Below are 21,757 nucleotides of genomic sequence, written 5' to 3'. Positions count from 1 at the left end.
GGTTTTCACTTTCTTTCATTTGTTCTGTTTTTAATTCAATAGGTGAACCTTTATGTTCGTGTGTGTGTGTGAGCTTAGCTGTATACTGTTAGCCCATATTTTATTTCTGCCTTTTTTAAAAACACCTCCATTGGACTCCTGTTTACTTCGTGACGTCTGTATGTAATACTCTTGCTTCTATTGGCTACTGCTCCAACACATTGTACGTGATTGGCTACATTGCGGGCCACCTCTAAGCAGTTGACCAATTACAAAAGAGCCAGCCAGCTAACCAATCAGAGCAGACTGGGCTCTGGTTTCAGACAGAGGGTGAAAAGGGGTGCTGCAGCACAGGCAGTATGAGAACAATAAAGAGCTTTTTGAACATTGAAGCATGGAGACACGTCCCAGTAGAGGAACTAAATACTAATATGAAACTGAAAATAAGTATGCTTACATGTATACATTATATTATATAGAATGCAATCTCTGAGTAGAGGGCACATCTTTGATACTTAAAGGTCCCAATGTTCTGTTGTCTTACATAATAATCATAAGGTGCATAGCATTTGATATTTAGGCCATCCAAAAGTAATGGAAAGAAATCCGATTACATTTCTTTTATATAACTCAGATTAGGGTTATTGATTGCATTATCTACATGTAACTAGTAACTATAACAGATTACATTTGAGAGTAACCCTCCAGCCCTGCTTATATCCTTAATGAACAGAGGCAGTTGTTTGTAATGCAGACCAGTGAGTCACTCTCTCTGCAGCCCGAGGCCCGGTGCAGTCCGGTCTAATTTGGGGCTTCAGTCATGGCTCTCAACACGGAGCTAAGCTGGTGTTTCAGAGAGCTGTGCTGGGTGACAGGCAGCAGGAAGGGCGGACCTTGAAGGGGGCAGCGAGTAAGTCACGGTGGCAGCAAACACAGTGTAGTAAACACACGGGGGGGGGGGGGTGAAGGTTGTTGAAATGGAAGTTGTTCCCCGAGTCATGGACCTGAATTATTTGGTTTATTTTCACAGCTCTTTCTGTGTTTTAGGTAAACAAATGTCAACAGCTCATCCTTAAGTATCACTTAATGCAGATGATTCATTTGTCTGGAGGGGGGGCGTCACACACCTCTCTGAAGAACAGGGCTGGAGATCTGAACAGGAGTTTAATCCGCCACGGAAAAGAGAAACACATCCGTGAGAAGCAGCTTTGACAATGTGATGTATTTATTAATAATTGTAAAAAAAAAAAAGGGGGGATTCAGTGAGGGTCCTCTATTCATATCTTATGCAGCAGAATGGTCCAGCAGTGGTCCAGTCAGTAGGGGCTTGGACTGGGAATTGTAGGGTCACCGGTTCAAGTCCCCGAACAGACTTGAAATATGGAAAGTGGACTGCTACTTGGAGAGGTCCCAGTTCACCTCCTAGGCCCTGCTGTGGTGCCCTTGAGCAAGGACACTTCCAATCCCCCCTCCCCATTGCTCCCCGGGCGCTGCACGATAGCTGCCCACTGCTCCTAGTACTAGGATGGGTTAAATGCAGAGGACCAATTTCACTGTGTGTGCTCTGCTGTCTGCATGTATGTGACAAATAAAGAGGGTTTCATCCTCCGATTCTATCTTCTATCTAAAATACCAGGGTGGGGAGGGTTACTCTCAAATGTAGTCCATTGCTATTACTAGTTACCTGTAAAAGAATGTAATCTAATCCAAGTCTCACAACCGTGAAGTAATTTAACCTGATACCTTCATTTTGAATAACCTCAATATCAAAAGCAATGGAAATAAATCCGAGAAAATATCAGCGAGTGTATTACGTAAGACAAGATATTAAAAATGAAACCTTCTAAATTAGTAGTTTACAAAATCAGTTTTAGTTGAAAATAAATACAGTATCTTTATAAAGCACCCTTTTTACCCTCTGTCAGGAACCAGAGCCCAGTCTGATGATTGGTCAGCTCAGAACAAGAAAAATGCAGATTTCAAACAAGAAAAACCATTGTATGAGCATTAGTTTGAAAAGGCTGAACTCTTAAGTATATTTTATTTATTTGAATGGCCAAGGCAGAGGCAAGACAGGTGGGTTTAGTTTGCAAAGTTAAGCCGTTAATCCCCTAAAATATTTCAGTAATACAGTAATTGAAAAAGCAACTCTATTCTAGGTATATTAAGAGAAGCGGCAGCTCCATCGAACAGGCATGTGTCCACAGATTGACGCTGCGCCCGTCAAGAGGCGAGCACACTGCAGCGTGTTCAGCAGCTCGAGGGATCGCTGAGCGTTGACAAAGGGACGTCTGAAAGCATCCATCACCAGACTTGTGCGTCTGTCACGCCCTGAGCCTACATCTGACAGTGTGGGGGGGGGTAGCTTCATCTTTATACAGTCTCTTATCAATATCTCATGACCTTTGAATGCCTGTGGCTTTTTACAGACAAATGGAGAACATTAATGATGAATCTCTGACACCAGGTTGGAACTGAGCCGCCGTGCAATGGAAACAAGATCAGCCGAGTCGAGCCGTCTCTTTGAATTTGTTGGATGAGAACGTTAGGTGCAGTGTGTGCACACAGCAGAACTGAGAACTCGCTGATAGTCATTGAATGCAACACACGCCTTAATTTGAGGCGAGAACACACCGAGCAGCACAGGTTAGTAACAATCGTCTAATGTGCTGCTGAGAGGAGACGATGGCTGGAATGCTTATGGTGAAAAAGCACATTCATTTTTTAATTATCCCAAATTAAGTGCTACGCTGATGATTCTCTCCAATAATCAAAAGGCACATTGCGTTGAAGTAGAGGGGTTAAAAAAAACCTTTTACAGTTTTATGATGAAACACACATTTAGCCAAAACAAGGAAGCCACTTTAATGTTCCTCTCTGGAGGAACCTTGCCCTTAAATGTACCTCACGAATGCCTACCGTGATTTTGTATGCAGTGCTGGTTTTATTGCATGTTTCCCCGACTTATTTTATTTGTTTAACAGGGACAGTGGCCATTAGACATTTATGTAAATGCTCCAGTTAGCTAAGAGGCTATTTTTCATGTGTAGTCCCTGTACAGACGTTGTCAAGTCACCGTAAAATATTTGATCTAAGTAAATACCCAAATGGTGAAATTAAAAACCATGAAGGTTTACAAAACCATTTCTTGTCTGCACCACTATTATAAAAATGACAGCAGTTTACCCATGAACAGTAATGAATGAACACTAGTATGATTTTGTCTTGACTTTTGTTTTTATTCACCTTTTATTACAAACAGCTCATCACAGGAAACACAGGAGAACCTGCAAGACAAAAAGGGCTTCAAGTCAGTGAATGCAGCTCAATACAAACATACATCTCAATACATCTTTGTTTACATGTTGTTGTACCTGATTATGCCTTCTTCTCTCCCTTCTCTCCTTTCTCTGCTGCTGCTGCGGCGGCTGCTTCCTCCTCATCTGCACCCTTGGTGTTACGTGTGTAGATCAGCTGTGCTCTGTGTTTGGACACCAGTTTGATCATGCCTGGAAGACAAAAAAGGATCATGATCTGTTAGTTTTATCCACACCAGTTCATAAGTGGACTTATCTCAGTCATTTTCACTGCAGATCAGTTATTGGGTGCTATAGATAATTCTTAACGTCAGAGATACCGTTGGGGTTCATAATGAGTAGCGTGTTAACACAATATGTGCAATAAAGCGTGATGTAGTCATTCCACCTCCAAAATCATTACAACCATAGTGTTTATTAAAAAAAGGGAGAACAAACTCCTGAAGTTGAATAGTTTTGGACCAGGAGAGTATGTTTCAAATATTACAACATGCAATAGAAACAAGACAGCACTTTTTAATTAAACATAATAGAGCAAACAGGTCTTTTGATACAAGTGGCAGGTTGCATAAAGACAGACAAAAGTTGAGTTCACAGCTCTGTAAAGAGTTTTTTGAAAAACAACATTTTCAAAGTCACCATTGTACCTTTTGCTTTCATCTAGCAGTTTATCCTTTCAGTATTTTGAAAATGATTTCAAAAGAATTGACAACAATGTTGCAACTATGATTACTGATGACAGCAGGAGATAAACTGCATTTCAAACATGCAAATCTCTGCCAACTGAGAACAGCTGAAAACACTCAGTGTGGATACGCAGAGTGAGCCTTTATAGAAGTTACACAGCCAAAGAGCTGTGTCGATGACTGATAGGGATAACATGTGTTGCATGCAGATTTTTAAACATGGCCATGTTGCTGTTAGTTCACCTTGTTCTCCTCCACTAATGTTAAATATTACCATAGATAAGATTACTCGAGAGTAATACTGCCCAGTTCCAACTTCTAGTTGAGTTTTTGCAATGATTTCTTTGGACAGAATTGCACTTCTCACCAGAAAATAACACTGCAGAACCAACAATGGAGCTAATTCTGTCCGAACTCGCTACACGAAATCTGAGACTTGAGCCGCACAGGGGCTTAAATCTTGCAATGATTGATCCGAAGGTAGACATTTTGTCAGATATTCACCTTTGGCGAGCAGCTCCTGGAGGGCGTTCCTGGCTAGGGAGCCACGGATCTTCAGCCTTTCAGACACAACAGCGGGGGTGATGAGCTTGTAGTTGGGCACCTCTTTGTACAACTTTTCGTAGGTAGCCTTGTCGAAGAGGACCAGGTTGTTGAGCTTGTCCCTCACTTTTCCCTTAGACCACTTCTACTCAGAACAACAAGTATTTCAATGATTAGAAAAATCTGATCAAACATTTAGTCCGCAAGGCAAACGTGAAGAGAATAAACAAACTCATACCTTCTTCTTGGCCTTGCCTCCGGACTTGTTAACTGGGTCCTTGTCCTTTTTGGACTTCCCAGCGTCCTTCTTCTTATCCTGCTTGGGAGGCTGTAAACAGAGATCAACATGTTTCATTAATTCATAATATCTTTGGGACTGCATGTGATCAACAGTGGTGTAAAGTACCTGGAGTACTGCACTGAAGTTCAATTTTGAGGTACATGTAGTTTTCACATTTATGCTACGTTATACTTCTACTGCGCATTTTGGCAGTCTTAGTCTATATTATTAAAACTAACATTCACTTAAAAACAGGACTATTATACATGGAGATACCAGACACTGTAAAAATGTATCCATGTTTTCTCATCCATACGCCACCGCAAAATTAAAATGACATATCCACCTTTGTAATTTTACTTTAACATGACTTCAGTTTTTCTACACTGCTGTGTTATTGTTCACCTAAGTAAATGATATTTGTACTTATTCCACCACTGGTGAGCAGCACATGGTTAAAAAGCTTGCACACATGCATCACGAAGCTTTTGGAGCATGATTATGGAAACCTAAGTCGCCCTTTTGATGAAAATAGCTAGCGGAGTGATGTTAATATGGTTGGCCGGCATGGGATGGCCTTGTCAGCGTCCTCAAAAAGCGTTGCAGGCCTCACAATTGACATCATTCATATAGTTTCAATAAACAGGCAACTTAGATGTTTCACTGACAGAGTCCTGTGTACATTAATGTATTATGTTATGTAGCCATGGCATCTTAGTTGGCTTATATACTGTTAACAGTGTAGCATGAAAGCATGGTGGAATTAGCAAACTGGCTAACATTAGCTAGCCAACTAGCCAACCGCTAAATGTGTAAAATGTAACAAATTAATGTTTCATCCACACACTTTTGTCACAGCATTGGGAGGCGCAATGCTATCGACAAACGCTCCGAAAGATAAGAACTCGAAATACGTTTCAGAAATGTGTAAAAAGTGTTATTTATATCTACAAAACGTGTAATAACTGTCCTCACCATGTTTCCTCGTCAAGATGTCGGAGCGAAAGGAAGTTCAACCCGTGGAAGAGCCCCTTAGACACCCCGTATATGCGGAAGTGGAGCAGGGACTTGTGGGTAATTGAGTTCTTCTGTTTTTTTAAAATAAATTACTTTGAATTTGTATTGGCTCAACAGATTGCTACACAACAGTTATACAGAGTGTTTATTAATACAAACATACAAATGATTAATAAATAAAAACTAGCTAATTTGATTTAGATTTTTTCTGACACTTTGTGGTCACCTGACCTGAGTGTAGTCAGCTGTGCAGGACGTCGCAAAGATGGTGATCTTCAGTGTGTATGTGGTGAACAAGGCTGGAGGTTTAATCTACCAATATGACAATTATGTCCCCAGAGCGGACGCCGAGAAGACCTTCAGCTTCCCTTTAGATTTAGTGCTGAAGCATCACGATGAGAAGGTGGTCGTGTCGTTTGGACAGAGGGACGGAATCAAAGGTAACGTTAGCATAGTATTAGCTCAATGCTAGCTTTGGGGTATTGACTTACTAAGAGCTAAACCACTGAAGTAAATGTTCTTTTAAGAAATGCACCTTTTTATGAAACACCGTTCTCTCTAGCTCACTGCCTTTTAAATGGTAATCTAAAAACTACTTTGCATACTTGTATAATGTAGTATCCTATGTGTATGTTACTTATGGTAGTTTGGTCTATTCTTGTATAGTTCAGTGTGTATGCAGAGGTGGAAGAAGTACTCAGATCTTGTACCTTAGTAAAAGTAGAAGTGTACGAATACTCACCTTTTACAAGTACAAGTCCTGCATTCGACATATTACTTAAGCTTGTGAATGTAACTCCAGGTGTGAATAAAGTCTTATTTAAGTGTTGATTCTATTTCACATCATTAATCAAAATCTGCTAAATAACTGAAGGTATTGAATAAATGAAGCAAAACACTTGAAATTATCAAGTAAAGTCCCTCAAATTTGTACTTAAGTAAAGAACTTGAGTACTTTGTGACTTTACACCACTGCATACACGGCATAGTTATCTTTCCACTGTTGATATGTTTATCTGTTTTTGTTTTACATTTTATTTCCAACTTCTTTGTGCTGTGCCTTGATGACCTTCTGATGGTGTAACAAAATAATTTCCCAATTTGAGTTTATCTGTTTGTCTATATATACATTTTAAAGGGATAAGTCTTCCCAGCAATGTTTGTTTTACTGGATCATTGGCTACAGATATTATACTTTTTGAAAACTATGCATTTATGTTTGTGCATTACAGTTTTGTGTTTCCTTTTTCTTTAGGGATTGGTTTCTGCACAGTAGCATTTGAAACATCCTTCTCCCTGAATTCATTTGCAATTTGAATTGTGGCCTTATTAACAAAGGGCACTGTGAACATTGGGATTTCCCCATAAATGTTCCTCCTCTGCAGTTTCTCGGTCTGCATAATTAATTTGACATTGAAAGTGTCCTCAGTATTATTCTGGGATGCTCACCATTAGGCTGCATGCCTTGTCAAAGTCTAACTTTTAAACTTTATTTGCTGAAACTTGTGCGTGTTGTTATTCTCCAGTGGGCCATGCTGTGCTGTCCATCAACGGCGCTGATGTGCTCGGCAAAAACACGGCAGAGGGAAAGGACATCCTTGAATATTTAAAGGATTCCTCAAATTATCCCGTGTCTATTCGCTTTGGACGGGCGCGCCTCAGCTCCAACGAGAAGCTGATGTTGGCATCCATGTTCCACTCGTAAGTTGAATTAATGTTTCATAAAACAGATCCGAGTCACTGTTTCTAACCTTTACAGGCTTCACTGAAAACCGAATCAGTAATAGAACAGAGAGGCTGTTACTACACATCCATTTCTAACTGAATCCCATACGTGGAAGACTAGTTACTTAAGTCAAAATAATCAGTCATCCTATTTTCTTTATCCATTTGTACCTGATCCTCATGTGGATCAGTTGTATTACATACTAATTATTTTTTTAATACCTTTTCATCAACATGTAAAGCATTATATTTCTGGGGTGTGTTTTCCGCAGGTTGTTTGCTATCGGTTCCCAGCTGTCCCCAGAGGTTGGCAGTTCAGGAATTGAGATGCTGGAAACGGACGTGTTCAAACTCCACTGCTACCAGACTCTCACCGGTCAGTAGTTAAACGAGCTTCATGAGCCATTGTTTTTAAAGACAAGTGTGATTTGTTTTTTGGTTCAATTAAAAAATCAATATAGAATATCTCATCTAAATCCTATTGTTCCTCCAGGGATAAAGTTCATCGTGCTGGCGGACCCCCGGCAATCTGGAATAGATGCTCTGTTGAGGAAGATTTATGAGATATATTCAGATTTCGCCCTCAAGAACCCGTTTTACTCCCTGGAAATGCCAATCAGGTAAGAGAGCTTTCCAATCTGCTGTCCTAAAATTAGAATCCGCTACTTGCTTAGATTACATATTCAAATTCTAACACTTTGATTAATCATCAGGTGTGAACTCTTTGACCAGAATCTGAAGGGTTCGCTGGAGATCGCAGAGAAAGCGGGCAACTTTGGAGCGGGATCTTAAAAAGATTCAAGAGTTAGTTTTCCAACAACAGATTTACTGACTTCAAATGAAAGAGGATTTGTTTTGATGATATCTGACTGGCAATAGAGTGGTGCAGGGATGATGTATTTTTGTCGTGGACCCTGAAGGACCCCTTTTTTAATTCACCAGTGAGGTATTTAATGACGTAATATATGTCGTAGAACAAAATGTTTAAATCTCTTTAGCTTGTGTTAACCACAGACCTTATTTCAGACTTAAAACCAAAAATACATTTAAAAAAAAGAAACAAACGTGGGAACAGGATCTGATTTTAGGACTCATTCCTGCACCACTCTGTTAACTCATTGTAAATACATTTTGTTTTGTAAATACTCGAAGATTAAATAACATACTGTGTGTAAAAGCTTTGTCATATTTATTGTGGATATATATCCCCTTTCCTTTTGGTACCTTGAGTAATCCAATCATTTTGTACTTTTACGTAAGTAAGATTTTGAATGCAGGACTTTTACTTGTAAAAGTTGAGTAGATTTACGATGCAGTTTTGCTACTTTAACTCCAGTAAAGAGTATTTCTTCCACCTCTGAATTCCAACACATGAAATACAGTATATGCAGTTGTTTATTTACTCCCTTTATTTATACAGTTAGTGATCCATTTTTCACAAAGTGGAAATACTGTGTAAAAAAATCACCTTTCAAAAATAGAAAAGTGCTCAACTTCTCAGAGCGTAATGTCCTGTGAGACAGAAAATACTGCGGTATACATATCAAGTAAGAAAAATATGAGGATGGCTCAGAGTATTTCAGAGGTGTGATGAGGTTTTAGTCAGCCTTCTTGGACACATGGCCCATTTTGGTTCGGATGCTACGCAGCAGGAAGAATCCAACGGTGGTGATGCCACAGGCGACCTCTGCTACCCAGAATGCAGTTTCCCAGCCGTGGTGCTTAGCGATGGTGCTGAATGGTAGTCCGGACAGGAAGCCACCGACTGAGGAGAGCAAACACAGAGAGGAGTTTACTCCGAGGATTAGAGGATAGAAAAAGGTGTATCTTGCAAAACAATAACTAAAGAGGTAAAAATGACAATGTCTCTATCAACTTACTATTGGCCATGAGGGCAACAATGGCGTGTGATGTCCCGCAGTAGTTGGATGGTGCGCTCTCATTGGCTATAACTCCAAATAATGCTATTGGTCCGTAAGAGGAGAAACCGAAAGCAGCACCCAGGCAGAGTATCCACACCTGGGGGAGCCAACAAAGAGGATCAGCCATGCACGTCTCATTATTAACTAATCATTTTCTAATGTGTCTGAGCTGTTACCTTCGGACTGTCTGCAGTGACGGTGACTCTGAACAGGAACATGGACACGGACATTCCCACCATCATGCAGATCAGGATGAAATGGCGAGGGTTGCCGTAGATTTTGTTGCCTTGCTGTACAAATAAGGACATGTAAAATAATTCCACAATATTTTGTAAGATTTCCCAAATTTCACAAAAATGTCCCAGTTTTGGATAAATAAAGTACTTCTGAAGGCTGTGATTGGCTGTGATACATCCGACACTTTCAATTCAATATTAATAATAAACACAATACAGGAAAGGGAAAACTCCCAAAAGCATAATGGGGCCTCTTTTTAAAATGCAAGAAATAACAAAAAAACAAACTCACTTTGGCCACGGCCTTGTCAGAGATGTATCCTGCAGCGAGACTGCCCAGCAGGCCTCCAACCTCCAGGGCGCTCATGTATGAGCTGCCTATGAAGAAGAATAGAGTGACTCACAAGAAATTATAAATAAAAAACCTCTCAACATACAGAAATTCTCTAAAGAGTTTTCTAATCTCTTCCATACCCATGAGTGTAGATTGGCCCTTGTCCTGGATGAGGAACAGCTGGCCCCAGTCTGTGCAGGCCGTCTTCACCCCGAACACCACCAGGTAGGAGACAGACAGCAGCCACAGGTAGGGCGACAGCAGGAACTCAGACAGCGTGCTTTCATCACCGGAGGATCCTGAACAACAGGAGAGTTGTCATAGCAGGTGGACTCTCTGTTTTATCATCAGTGTAGTGTATATAAAATAAGTAAAACAAACTCAAAATCTAACTGCCATTGAGGCTTAAAAGTAAAACCATCTTGTTCCAGCTTCTGTAAGAACAAAGAATAGTTGTTAACATAATAAAGCAGAACTAAAATCCCGAAATACTGCACCCATGTGCATGAGAGACAGCCAGTGGTTGAGGAAGTAAGGTGACAATAGTTTAACCTTTTGTACAAAACAAAAACAAACTGGCTCTGCAGTCTCTTGCCCTTCACAAAGTAGTGGATTAAAAGTATACAGTAGCATTAAAAGGAAATAACTAGTGCTTGAAAATGTTTCTTGAGTACAGAACTTAAGTAAATGTTCTTTCCAACACTCGACCCAGCTCACACAGATGACATGCGAGGGGCACACTGGGTACAGAGTCCAGCGAGTCACTGACCTTTAGTCACAACACAAGAGGCATAACTAACTCACATCTGCACAACACACAGCTGCATGTTAACCCAGTGTGTTTAAAAAGGTGAACCTGGTCCCAGTCACAGAAAATACTGAGAGAAAAATGTGTTAATTAGGCCCTAATCTTCTCTTTGTTGCCTTTAGTGTGTGGTATAGGTTTTTGGGCGTGGAAAGAGTCACTCACACTCCTTTGTTTACTTCCAGAACATAGTGTCATTACCATAAAACTTGCGCTTCTATTGGCAAGCTAAGGGTCGGACATCTCTTAGCAGTTGACCAAAGTAGAGCAGACTGGGCTCTGGTTTCAGACAGAGGGTGAAAAGAGGTGCTGCAGCACAGGCAGTATGAGAAAAATGAAGAGCTTTTTGAACATTAAAGCATGTAAACATGTCACAGTAGAGACACTAAATACTAATATGAACCTGAAAATTGTCCTCTTTAAAGCGTTCAGTAAAACCCGGTCTCACCTGCTTTGCTCTTCTTGGCTGCTGTCTCTATGTTGGGCAGCCCCACGTCACTGGGCTCGTTCTTGATGAAGAGCAGACAGAAAACGGAGGCCACCACACAAATCATCCCGGAGACGGACAGGATCGTCCTCCAGCTGTAGCTCTCCGTCAGCACGGTGGCGATGATGGGGCCCAGGCTTCCGGCCAGATTCATGCTGCAGGAGAGGATCGCCCACCATGTCCCGAACTGAGAGGGCTCAAACCACTGACGAGAGGAGGAAAAACGTTGAATAACGACAGGAAATCATCACAGAGGTGACAGGAAGTGTCATTATCTTTGCCTGTGATATACAGGAGGGATTCAATAGTTGAATTAGTGCAGTGTTCCGACTTGAAAGCAGTAACATCTGAATGACTACAATCAGTGACGTCAAACACAGAAGTAGAAACTTTTTTCTGCCATTTGTTTCTGTTTTACTTAAATGTCTAAGAAAAAAAAGATTAAACAGTATGTCAAATGTATGATGTTCACTTTCTTGAATAAATTAGATTTAAAACGTTTTAATTAAATGATCAGTAATAATCATCAAAAAGAAATATACAAATAAAATCATTCATTTCCATTATTCATTCATTGAATTATGAGAAAATATGCTATATGAATTGTGATATTCATCCTTATCGGATAGAAGATTATGGCCACATTTCCAAGCCCTAACCTTGCCCCCATTTGTTCTTCAGAAGAGAAAATCACACCTATAATAGCAGATCATATAATAATGTCAGTGTATTGAAGCAGTACTGATATTTTTTGGCTCAGGTACCTTGCGCAGCACCCTGCCGCAGGGGGGCCAGCCGAGACCCTGGCCCAGCCCGTTGAGGAACCACAGGGCGGAGAAGACGGCGACTGTGGAGGACCAGGAGAAGACCACGTTGATGCATCCCACCATGCACAGGCCGATGGAGAAGAGCCAGCGGGCGCTGATCTGGTCCGAAAGCACGCCGCTGATGAACTTACTGATAGCATAGGCCAAAGACTGGCTGCTGGTGATCATGCCTGGAGGAGAAGAAGGCGGGAAAACAGGAGTTAAAACCAGATACTACATACAATTGCAAGAATTTATGGTGCTGAATATATCTTTTTTATTAGTTTATTTAACAGGGACAGTGCACATTAATACACATTTCTGGACCAGAGTTATCCAAAAGGCAACTTTTCATCTGTAGTCCCTGGACATACAGTGTGTTGTGTAGCCTGATATACCATTCTTTCTGTAAAGCTAATATTTCATGTTGTAATTAATGTTACAAATACAAGAACCATACATGTAGTAATGAAAATATAGTAGTAAATCAATGTAACAGAATGTATTGAAGCAATTATACTTCATATGATGACATTGTGGGGGTTAATAACCTAAAAATGTTAAATTAAATAGCTACCTATGTTCCACACAGCATTAATCAAATCAAAATACTTTATTAATCCCGGGGAAAAGTAGGTTTGTTGAACCACTTACACGCAATATACACTTACAGGTATGTAAATGTATTGCTTTAAAACTTAGAAATGTATTTACAATGTGTTGACGTTACTGGTTACTTTTTTATATATTTATTTACAATTTGAAATACTGTTAATCATTTATTTTTTTTACCATGATGAACATATTAGTTTGTGGTTATTTGTATATATTTCTTTTAATGACTTGTCCTTACCTTTTTACTTCAAATATAAGTCTTCTCTTTTGCCTTTTTATCTGCACTGTACCTTTGCTTCTGTGCCTCCGTATATTTCCCCTCTACGGGAGGAATAAAGGAATTCTGATTCTGATTAGAATAAAATAAATAAATATTTATATAGAATATAAGAAGCTGAAGTAAAAATGTGCAAAAAAGTACTGGATTTATGTTCTTTCTTGCAGCTTGCAACATGCATACGGTAAATGCATAAATGTAAAAGTTTCATACCCAGGTCGTCCTTATCCATCTCAATTTCCTGCATTACAGAAGGCATCACAAAAGAAAAGGTCTTTCTGTTGAAGTAGTACAGCGTGTATCCCACAAACATGGCCAGAAATATTGTGCCTCGGTAGTATCCATAACTTGGTGAAGCCATGGCTGTAGATTTAGTCCTGTAAAAATGTTAAAAACTGAAAAAAAGGCTAGAGTTAGGAGCAAGCTCCTGCCTGTGACAGTGAACTTTGCTTCAGGATCCACTGGATGAAATCAGCTGCTCACAAGAGAAGTGCTCACAATCAGTCAGGGAGGTTAATGGTCAACTTCTCTGCCCCAAAGATGATTTCATCTGGGCTGTTGCCATGTGCTGCAGGCCATTGGGGGATGGCACAGCAAATCAATCAGTGTGTGACATCAACACTGTACATGATGGGTTGTTTTCTGTATTTAGAAAAAGGCTCCCTCCACTTGAACAGTCACATACATGTTATTTTCCTCTGTGGTTGTTTGTCCATCTGAAGCTGTTGTGGTAGGAGTCCTCACATTGAGGTGGTTAATGATTTATTGTTGAGTCCAATAGTTACAGCAGGCCAGGGGGAGGCTCCTCTCCAAGTGTGAGTGTTTAACAGCAGCAGACCTATCAGACACAAACAGTGTGCACAAAAAGACAGATTAATTATGGGTTGTGGGAAAGTGCATGTGCGTAAGCTATATAATATAACTGTAAACATGAATAAGACGTCTATGAATCTCAATTAAAGCTAGAACTCCAGTAGAAGTCCAGTTGAAGCATCTCAAACACGACTTTATTTTTAGGAAACCACTCTTCATACCTCTGTTTGTCCACTTCCTCCTTTCTGTACAGGAAGCATAATCCACTAAACATCTGCTGTTGGACGTTTCCGCTAAATTCAGCCATAGTACAATCAACTCCTGTAAAATGAAAACTGATGGAATGTTGCAATGATGACGTATTTTTGTAGGCCACCGTTAAGGAAGAGTCGTCTCGGCGTGATGACGTTTAGTAGTTTATTCAGTCAATAGTTAACAACATCCAATTTTTACACAGAGGAGCTTCGGACATTCACGAGTGTGGTATTTAATGAAGTTCTTTACGTCGAAGAACAGCAATTCCTTTAGAAAATATCGTTAGAATAACCGTTTACTTCGAGGCGAGGGATCCGGAAGTGGCAAAATGTTAAGTTACATCCGGTTCTTTTTTTTTCTTTCCTGTATTTATTCCAAAACATTCTACAATACATCCATATAATAAATGGCAAATAATTTATTTTTGCAAATTACAAAAAGGGTAGGAATATTCAATATCACGTTTAAATCTTTGCGGTATGTTACATACGTATTTCCGGACTAGTTACGGACTGTGACGTCACTTGGTACTCTCGCGTTTATTCCCATGGCAACAGACAACAAACATTTCCAAACGTCGACTTGTTGTAAAATATGAGTAAGCTAGCAAAATATAAACTCGTATTGTTAGTTTTTGACAATTGACAACAAACAACCTGTGCATTTAGCTTCTTTGAGGATCAGTTAACTTCATTACTCATTTTACATTGCCACCAATAACCGAGCATCATGGTAAGTTCCCCTTATTTTACACTAGCTGCTAAATCTCTGATTTCCCTTTGTGTATAATTATGTTTTTTGCACTTTCTCATTTCTTGTATGTCGCCTTGGCTAAAAGCTTCAGCTAAATGTTCTGTCATTTACTGTAATGTAACCTAATTATCTAATCATTTTGATAATAATAATAATTAGTTGTTATTATCTTACCTATTTTAAACACCTGTTCAAACTGATGAAATAGCTACATATTTCAGACCTTTTAGTAGTAACAGAGTAACTCTCTCAATTATATATCTTTTAATGCTATGTTATGTATTTATTTTATGCTTATTGTCTGTGCCCCTATTCTCGAGCTTCCTATAGTTTATTGGGGTGTCCCATTTCACATGTCTCCATAAAATCTTGTGATTGTACTTTTATTTTTATTAAAACTTGTGAATAAATAAAATGATGATGAATCTAATGTAAACCATAATGTAATGTTACCCCCTGTAGAGACTGGGATCCAGCTCCATCAACTCCAGGAACAGCACCGATACCCGGCGGTACCGCACTCGGGCCCCCACCTCTCAGGTGGATGAGACCCTGTTTGGGAGCCCAAAACTGGTGAGTGAGTGGAGTAAATATTGTAACCAATCTAGAAAATACAACTATGCCATGTTTTTTTTTTTTTTCATTTCTAAAGGTGTCATCATATTGCAATAGGCCGAGGATCATAGCATAAATTCATGGCATATATTCCATTGCAAGTAAAAGTCCTCATTGTAAAATGTTCCTTTAGTATAAGTACATACAGTGGTATGCAAAAGTTTGGGCACCCCTTAGGAAAACCACTGCATCAGTTTGTCACTTGCTGAGCTTTTGAAGCAGCAACTTCATTTTAACATATGTTATACCTTATGGTAACAGAAACATCTCAGTAGTGAAATAACTTTTATTGGTCAAACAGAAACATGTTTATGTGCATTCAAACAAAAATAGGCATGTGCATAAATTTGGGCACCCCTAAGAAATAATTCCATTAATATTTAGTATTGCCTCCTTTTGCTGCAATAACGGCCTGTAGACGCCTCCTGTAGCCACAGACAAGTCCCTTAAGCCTGGCAGGTGGTATTTTGGCCCATTCTTCCACACAAAACGTCTCCAGTTCAGTCAGGTTTCTTGGCCTCCGTGCATGGACAGCCTTCTTCAAATAAATCCATACATTTTCAATGATGTTAAGGTCTGGGGACTGGGATGGCCATTCCAGAACATTGTACCTGTGCTTCTGCATGAATTCCTTGGTGGATTTTGATCGGTGCTTAGGATCATTGTCCTGCTGAAAAATCCAACCCCGGCGTAGCTTCAACTTTGTGACTGACTCTAGAACATTCTTGTCAAGAATCTCCTGGTACTGTAAGGAATTCATGTGGCCCTCAACTTTAACAAGTTTTCCAGTACCTGTGCTAGCCACACAGCCCCATAACATGATAGATCCTCCACCAAATTTTACAGTGGGCAACAAGTTCTTTTCATTGAATGCAGTGTGTTTTTTTCGCCATGCATACCTGTTCATGTTATGACCAAATAACTCAATCTTGGTCTCATCTGACCACAGTATTTTGTTCCAAAATGCTTCTGGCTTGTCCAGATGTGCTTTTGCATACCTCATGCGACTCTTCTTGTGATTAACACTCAGGAAAGGCTTTTTGCACATCACCCTTCCAATGAGCTCTTCCTGGTGCAAAGTACGCTGGATTGTGGAACGGTGAACAACTACACCATCAGCAGCCAGATGTTGTTGTAGTTCTCTGGAGGTGGTCTGTGGCTTCTCTGTGACCATTTTCACCATCCTTCGCCTGTGCCTTTCCCCTATTTTTGTCGGCCTACCACATCTTTCCTTCACACGGACTGTTCCTGTGGCCTTCCATTTCACAACTACGTTTCTGACTGTGGAGACAGACAGTTTAAACCTGTCAGATAATTTTTTGTACCCTTCTCCTAATTTATAATGTTGGATTATCTTAGCTTTCAGGTCAGTGGAGAGTTGTTTTGAGGTCCCCATCTTGCCACTCCCTAAGAAAGAACCTAGGCCAGGCACAGCCAGCTATTACCTATGTTAAATAGCCTTTTTCATGATTGGTTCCACCTGTCTTTGTAATTGAAGGTCTAATGAGCTAATCAAAGCAATTTTGTGCAGCAACCTGTCAGCTATAAATCCGTACAGGTGTTGAAATGAATGCTATTTATAAGGGTGCCCAAACTTTTGCACATCCCATTTTTTGCATTTTATTTTATTATAATAAAACTATGTAATGCTACCCTAAGAATTTTGGTCTGGAAAACACTAAAACGTCTACATCTTTGTAGGAAAACAAATGTTGTTGCTGTGATCTTCTATTATAAAGGAAAAGCAAATTGTCATGAAATCTCAGAGGGGTGCCCAAACTTTTGCATACCACTGTATAAGCTCATTATACTTCATCAAAAGTCAAATTACTAGGTATGCACAATGGGATTCAACTTTACTGTCATTGCACATGGGACAAAAAAATGCAGAGACAGTATAGATAATGTGGCGCTGCGGTATATTCACAGATATATTACTTTCAGAGTTGCAGGTTGCAGTATATTCTCATGTTTTGGTTACTGTGTTGAAGTTGTAAGTAAAGTAAAATGATATCTTAAAAGTACGGTATGGCGTAAATGTACTCAGTTACTTTCCAACTGGCTATAACAGCACAATGTAGAATCTTTAGTTTTTGAGTGTAGTGTGTTATAAGGGTTTGTGAGATGTTGCACCCTTTGTCCAGATGTCATCACAAGTAGACATGAGGCGTGGAAACTCCTCCAAGTCTCTAAAGAGTCCTCAGAAGAAGAATCAGGAACGAGCAATGGTTCAAATCGTCACCAAAGACCTCATCCGCAATATCAGGTAGACACACACACACACACACACACACACACACACACACACACACACACACACACACACACACACACACACACACACACACACACACACACACACACACACACACACACACACACACACACACACACACACACACACACACACACACAACCCTTAGTTTAACCCTTAGTCCACTAGTTTAATATTTAGAGATGCATTATGTTTGTTAATGCAGCATCGGAAGGCTTAATAAAGCTGTTTAATAAATGCAGTCGAGGAAAAGTATAACGTAGCATTAAATGGAAATACTCAAGTAAATTAAAGTACTTCTAAATTGTGCTTGAGTATTTGAATACAACTTTCCACCACTGTCAGCTTGTGGCTGTTTGAAAAGCATAATTCACATTTTATTTTATTTATGTTGATAGAAACTATAAACTATTCTAAATAAAACATTTAATAAGTACATTGCATAGTGAGCATGAGGTGTATAAGCCCTTTGAATCAATCCTGATAACATCATTAACACATGTATTCTTATAATGTGGATGTTCCAGGATCCCCTTCAAAGACCCTTCAGGAGAATCCGTCATTCTACCATCAGCTGAGTTTGAGCGGATCACTTCGAAGTCCCGGGTGCTCACCAAGGAGGAGCGGACGGCCCTGAAGGAGGCTTACCAGAAGAAAAAGGAGGAGGAAGATGTAGGAAAACATGAAAACATTTGACCATCCCTTAATAAGACAGCAAGTCTTCTCTCTAAAACATACCTTTTGATCCAGAGAGCTGCGGAGGACAGGAAGCGTCAGATCTTCGAGGCAGACCATTCCCGGCAGGAGAACCAGGCGCTGACGGAGCTGGAGCTGGAGGCCCGCAACCGAGCGCAGCACCTGGTGGAGCGAGCCAACTACCTGAGGATGGAGCAGGAGGACGAGATCAGACAACTCAACCAGGTGGGAAACAACTGCAAACATCTGGACCACACATGTTACATTTTTTTGCCTATCTATTATATAAGAGAAAGATCAACTATTTTTGGTATTTCTCTCAAGAGGAACCCAGGATTTTATGTTAACTGAGCTCCAAAATCTGCTTGTTGTGCGTGTGTGTGTGTGTGTGTGTGTGTGTGTGTGTGTGTGTGTGTGTGTGTGTGTGTGTGTGTGTGTGTGTGTGTGTGTGTGTGTGTGTGTGTGTGTGTGTGATGCCCTCAGCTGATCCTGGGTGCTCAGTGTCAGGCCACACGTGATGCGCAGATGGAGGAGAAGAAGCAGATCCAGACGGAACTGACAGAGGAGGAGCAGCGCCTGGACGCCATGATGGAGGTGGAACGCCGCCAGGCCCTGGAGACCGTGGATAAGATTGACAAGCTGCGCAAACAGCAGAGGATCGAGTGAGGAGACGCTACTGCAAAACACACACGCACACACGCACACGCACACACACACACACACACACACACACACACACACACAATTATTCCAGTAAAAGTCCTGCATTCAAAATCTTACTGAAATCAAAGTATTGGCAACTAAATATATAAAGTATAAAGTAAAGTACTTTAGGTATTGAATTGCGTTACCTTTAAAGTAACTAAAGCGTAAAAAGTAAATGTATATCTAAACTTTACTTGAGTGATTGTACTTTGTTACATCCCATTACTGCACATTGAGCTCTCTGAACGCTGCAGGGATGTGCGGTGCATATATGAACAGTTACTCAGCGTGTTGAATGTGCATTCTGTTCCAGCGGGATGCTGAAGATCTCCGAGCAGATCCAGAGACAGCAGGAGGAGAAGCAGCTGCAAGAGGAGGCGAAGGAGCTGGAGAAGCAGCAGGCCCGAGATCAGCAGGAGAAAAGGAACCTGGAAGACCTCAAGGTGACCACACTCAGACCCTGACAAAGTACTGGTGTTAGAGTCTGTAGGTTCATCCTGAAACCTGATAAGGTCTCCTTCACTCGCGTCTATTCCTCACTACGGGGACATTGGGATGAACCCGGTTTCCTCTCTGAGTAGATTTCCTCTTCGTCCTCCAGGCTCTGGAGAAGAAGAGGGAGAAGCAGCAGCACCTGCAGGAGGAGATCATGCGCATCAACACAGAGACCGTGAAGGCCAAGGAGAGGAGGAAGGAGGCGGAGACACAGGCCGACATGAGAGACATGGAATACTTAAAAAGAAAAATGGTCAGAAAACAAGCAGCTATAAAGAACTCAGAATCACTTTGTGTTATCTTATCTTGTGTTTCTTTTGATCCATAAATGACCTCTGCAGGAGCGGGATGCAGAGAGAGAAGAACAGCAGAGACGCCTGAATAAGGAGAAGGAGCTGGAGATTGCCCGGCTGAGGGCCCGGCAGCAAAAAGCAAAAGACTACAAAGCAGAGCAGGTCAGGAAAAATACCAGCTGAGCTAATCAGGATCAAAAATGTCCTCTGCTCAGAGATTGTATTTATAGGGGAACACTGTCTCTCAATCAGTAGCATGTACACCAGCAATGTGTATAGGTTACTGAAACGCAGAAATAAAAAAAAATCTGAGCTCTGTTTTAGTTTAATACACACAGTTAAGGCTGATGGCTTATAATGTTTTGTGTGTGACAGGATGCGCTGCGTGCTCGGAGGAACCAGGAGTTTCTAGACAGAGATTGGAGGAGGAAGCAGAAGGTGCTGGCTGTGAAGAACGCGCTGGAGGCGGAGAAGCTGATGGCGGCGCGCAACGAGCAGGTTCGCTGCAAAGAGCACTTCCTGTCCATCGAGGCTGGCCGCGAGAAGGCAGAGTTTGAGAGGGTGCTGAGGTAAGAAACTGCATTTACGTTTTTTTTTCTTCTATATATCATGATCCCTTTGAGTTCTGGTAGAGCAGAAGTGGCAGGAAAAGAACATCTTTGAGAATACAAGTTCCTAAATGTATTTAAGTACAGAACTCAGTTACATCCCACCACTGCATTATCCACACATGCAGCTCCCTCTGAATGAGTCATCCCTGCCACTCTCTCCACACAGCGCGCAACAGCAAGCCATCGTCAAAATCAAGGAGGAAGAGGAGAGGCGGCGTCAGAGATCAAACCGTCACGCCGAGGCCATCAGGAACCAGGTGAAGGAACAGGAGCTGTCGGCGGTTGCCAAGCGCAGCGAGACCTTCAAGGAGAGCGACCGACTGATGGAGGAAGCCCGGCAGAGACGCCTCCGCCTCGACGAGATCAAGGAGAAGAAGCTGCAGGAGCTCAAGTCAGTACACATGCTTTATTCGACTTTTGGGGGTTTTCCCTTCTCCTGTAGTGTGTTATATAGCTGTTAGTGCATGTTAATGGTCTGCAAAGAGTAAACTTCCTATATTCCCTCCAGAGGGAGTTCCTCTCCTTTCTACTTTTAGACCATAACGGTTGAAGTACGGGCTATAAAAAGTGTTTGTAATGGGTAGTTGATTTAGCTAAAAATTAAGTATACGCTGATTTACAGACGTTTATTTCCCACCGTAAGTCAATAGGAAAAAGATTTTTTGAGCCAAATTGACATCATGGACTACAACGTAAGTGTACTGGCCACTGCACATGTGCTTCTTCACGGGGGCCTGAAAACACCTCCATTGGACTCCATTGTTTACCTCTGGAAAATGGTGACATCACTATGGAAAAACTGTGCTCCCACACATTTGAACACATTGTACATAATAGGCTAAGGGTCGGGACGTCTGTAAGTGGTTGACCAATCACAACAGAGCCGGCCAGCTATCAGGGCAGACTGGACGTCGTTAAACCAAAGTTTGTTGACTATACTGAGATTCTTAAGGCTGATATTTTGACTGTCATTAACTGAATGAACCTGACGTGTGTCTGTGTGTCTGTTGCTATGCAGGGCGACAGGGCTGCCTGACAAGTACTGCAGTGAGGTGGAGAGGAAGGCACACTTTGAATCGACTGGCTTCAAATAAAGAAGTCATGTTACAGGCTCTCTTTAGCCAGCATGAACACTTACTTACGTAACTTGAACAATAAAAACAATAAAATGTTTGCACTTAAGAAGCTTCTGATCTGTGGTTTGTAGACATTTCTCC

The 21,757-nt window shown here is 41.0% G+C and overlaps 4 protein-coding genes across 4 annotated transcripts; 2 read left to right on the top strand and 2 right to left on the bottom strand.

The window, feature by feature from the left end:
- Positions 1 to 3,197: 3,197 nt before the first annotated feature.
- Positions 3,198 to 5,875, bottom strand: rps25 (ribosomal protein S25). Its single transcript, XM_063907625.1, has 5 exons — positions 5,781 to 5,875; positions 4,764 to 4,853; positions 4,487 to 4,670; positions 3,354 to 3,488; positions 3,198 to 3,266 (listed from the first exon to the last, which is right to left on the bottom strand). Exons 1-4 carry the CDS (start codon positions 5,781 to 5,783, stop codon positions 3,358 to 3,360), a joined length of 408 nt encoding a protein of 135 aa, XP_063763695.1. The 5' UTR covers positions 5,784 to 5,875; the 3' UTR covers positions 3,198 to 3,266; positions 3,354 to 3,357.
- Positions 5,876 to 6,035: 160 nt separating this feature from the next.
- On the top strand, positions 6,036 to 8,724 carry trappc4 (trafficking protein particle complex subunit 4). Its single transcript, XM_063907624.1, has 5 exons — positions 6,036 to 6,262; positions 7,349 to 7,523; positions 7,820 to 7,923; positions 8,041 to 8,167; positions 8,261 to 8,724. Exons 1-5 carry the CDS (start codon positions 6,088 to 6,090, stop codon positions 8,337 to 8,339), a joined length of 660 nt encoding a protein of 219 aa, XP_063763694.1. The 5' UTR covers positions 6,036 to 6,087; the 3' UTR covers positions 8,340 to 8,724.
- Positions 8,725 to 8,938: 214 nt separating this feature from the next.
- Positions 8,939 to 14,408, bottom strand: slc37a4a (solute carrier family 37 member 4a). Its single transcript, XM_063907623.1, has 9 exons — positions 14,064 to 14,408; positions 13,243 to 13,867; positions 12,096 to 12,328; positions 11,293 to 11,536; positions 10,180 to 10,338; positions 9,998 to 10,083; positions 9,646 to 9,759; positions 9,428 to 9,566; positions 8,939 to 9,312 (listed from the first exon to the last, which is right to left on the bottom strand). The coding sequence occupies exons 2-9, from the start codon at positions 13,388 to 13,390 to the stop codon at positions 9,146 to 9,148; spliced, it is 1,290 nt and encodes a 429-aa protein (XP_063763693.1). The 5' UTR covers positions 13,391 to 13,867; positions 14,064 to 14,408; the 3' UTR covers positions 8,939 to 9,145.
- Positions 14,295 to 21,712, top strand: cfap45 (cilia and flagella associated protein 45). Its single transcript, XM_063907622.1, has 12 exons — positions 14,295 to 14,829; positions 15,313 to 15,423; positions 17,610 to 17,731; positions 18,268 to 18,412; positions 18,491 to 18,661; positions 18,920 to 19,098; positions 19,455 to 19,584; positions 19,743 to 19,889; positions 19,978 to 20,091; positions 20,305 to 20,498; positions 20,707 to 20,931; positions 21,559 to 21,712. Exons 1-12 carry the CDS (start codon positions 14,827 to 14,829, stop codon positions 21,632 to 21,634), a joined length of 1,617 nt encoding a protein of 538 aa, XP_063763692.1. The 5' UTR covers positions 14,295 to 14,826; the 3' UTR covers positions 21,635 to 21,712.
- The last annotated feature ends 45 nt before the right edge of the window (positions 21,713 to 21,757 follow it).

The sequence above is a fragment of the Eleginops maclovinus genome, chromosome 18, assembly GCF_036324505.1.
Source record: "Eleginops maclovinus isolate JMC-PN-2008 ecotype Puerto Natales chromosome 18, JC_Emac_rtc_rv5, whole genome shotgun sequence".
Lineage (NCBI taxonomy): Eukaryota > Metazoa > Chordata > Actinopteri > Perciformes > Eleginopidae > Eleginops > Eleginops maclovinus.
Note: the sequence above shows the minus strand (reverse complement) of the source record. Positions and strands in the feature narration are given on the sequence as shown.